Source organism: Octopus bimaculoides, chromosome 16 (assembly GCF_001194135.2).
Source record: "Octopus bimaculoides isolate UCB-OBI-ISO-001 chromosome 16, ASM119413v2, whole genome shotgun sequence".
NCBI lineage: Eukaryota > Metazoa > Mollusca > Cephalopoda > Octopoda > Octopodidae > Octopus > Octopus bimaculoides.
Window position 1 is genome coordinate 44,011,867 of NC_068996.1, and position 2,192 is coordinate 44,014,058.

The 2,192-nt window shown below is 38.8% G+C and overlaps 1 protein-coding gene across 1 annotated transcript in view; it reads left to right on the top strand.

Annotated features, from left to right (window-relative positions):
- Window positions 1-2,192, top strand: part of LOC106880967 (uncharacterized) — a 42,664-nt gene that overhangs the window by 12,605 nt on the left and 27,867 nt on the right. Inside the window, exon 2 of the mRNA XM_014931145.2 lies at window positions 464-773. Within this exon, the coding sequence (XP_014786631.1) occupies window positions 476-773 (298 nt within the window). The 5' untranslated portion in view covers window positions 464-475. The remainder of the gene's footprint in view (window positions 1-463; window positions 774-2,192) is intronic.

The window sequence follows — 2,192 nt, forward strand, 5'->3', positions numbered from 1 at the left end:
ATATATATATATATATATATATATATATATATACAGAGAGAGAGAGAGAGAGAATTCACAAAAAAACACACATGAAGACAGGTGGTGTAGAAAACAAACAGATGTATTAGTATAACGCTCGGGAATTGAGAAAGTCTTTAATGTTTCGAGCCTAAGCTCTTCCACAGAAACGAACACAGGAAGAAACAAGGAGAGAAAAAAGATTTGTGTAGTGGTTAGCAATGGGGCGGTGGGGGGAGCACCAAAATCTTTCAAATGCTTAGGGCCTCTATGGGTCTTAATCAAGCCTTCTCTCACATACATTCTCATATTCTCTCTCTCTCTCTCTCCTCTTCTCCCCCTTCTCTCTCTATTTCATATACGCACCTCACATCAATATATGTATTTGTACGTTAAATATCAATATACTGAAATAATTGTGCTTTTTTTTTTCTTTCTCTCCTTTTTTTTTTGTGTTATCCAGAAATTGGAAACAATGCATCTAAAATTGATAACATCTCTCTTGGTGATTAGCCTGTGGGCATGTGCCCCTGCACATTCCACATACAATGCAGTATTGGACAGAATTATGCGTCTAGCAGAATTCAGGGATATGGAGGAGAACCCGGCTTCATATATTGATGACGACCGTTCAGCCAGCAGGAAGAACTGGTTAAATTCTCCGTCAGACTCGAATTTAGATTTAAGTTACCGTGATTTCCTTGGTGCAACCAACCAGCGGGATGAAGAATACCTTCCTGAAAATACCCTTTGGGGTTATCAGTTCATTTCAGGTAAGAATATAATATCTTCTATGTTTTGTCTTTTACTTGTTACAGTCATTGGACTGCAGCCATGCTGGGGCACCACCTTGAGGAGTTTTGGTGAATGAATTGACCCCAGTACTTATTCTGTCAGTCTCTCCTTTGCTGGATCACTAAGTTGTAGGGGTGTTAATATATACACATGCAAATATATATTATCACACACACACACATGCATGCATGCATACACGCACACACACACACACACACACACAGATACACACACACACACAGATGATGGGTTTCTACCATTTGAGCGTGGCCGTTGCCAATACTGCCTGACTGGCCCTCGTGCCAGTGGCATGTAAAAGCACCCACTACACTCTCAGAGTGGTTGGTGTTAGGAAAGGCATCCAGCTGTAGAAACTCTGCCAGATCAGATTGAAGCCTGGTGTAGCCATCTGGTTTCACCAGTCCTCAGTCAAATCGTCCAACCCATGCTAGCATGGAAAGCAGACGTTAAACAATGATGATGATGTTGATTATAATGAACTTCATCTTTCATGCTTCCAGGGTCGATGAAATAAAGTAACAGTTAAATATTGGACTAGATTTATATTGCTTTAAAGCATCCGATATGTAAATGGAATTATTCTGATGGTTTTATTACAGTGAATAAGCCTTAAAATTATGAATTATTAGGTAGCTTTTAATAAGATGAAATGGTCACGAATGGAGTGCCTTTCAAGGTCTGCTTCATTAGTGTTGATCTAGGGCTAATTAACAGGACATCCAAGGGGGCTTTTATGTATCACTCATGTATCACCTGCTAGAAACAGCAAGTAAATCTCATACAAATCGAACCCACCAACCATCTTAGAAAAGGATTCGTTGAATAAAGTCATTCTGGGTTTCCTGTACGTAGGAAGAAATCTTGATGGGCATAACTGCCCAGTTAGAGTTGACCTGGGGTTAATTAACAGCAGCAGCAACAACAAAGATATTTAAAAGAATAAAAATTAAAGAAACACCAAATAAATAATATTGTAGGAGGAAAAATCTAAGAATGCACATGGGAAAATATGCACAAATCATTTTATTAAAACAGATATAAGCTGATAAATTTTTTAAAAAGTCTTGTTCTTTTTTCGTTTTGTGTTATGCATGTCGTTTTTCGAGTTGTCTTGGAATCAGTTACTGACCAAGTTGAGGTGTGACTGTATATGTACATTTTCTTTAAAATGTTCCCAGCATTTCAGATAAATAAATTTAATTAAGTAGTGGCTGTGTGGTAAGTAGCTTGCTTACCAGCCACATGGTTCCGGGTTCATTCCCACTGCGTGGCACCTTGGGCAAGTGTCTTCTACTATAGCCTCGGGCCGACCAAAGCCTTGTGAGTGGATTTGGTAGACGGAAACTGAAAGAAGCCCGTCGTATATATATATATAT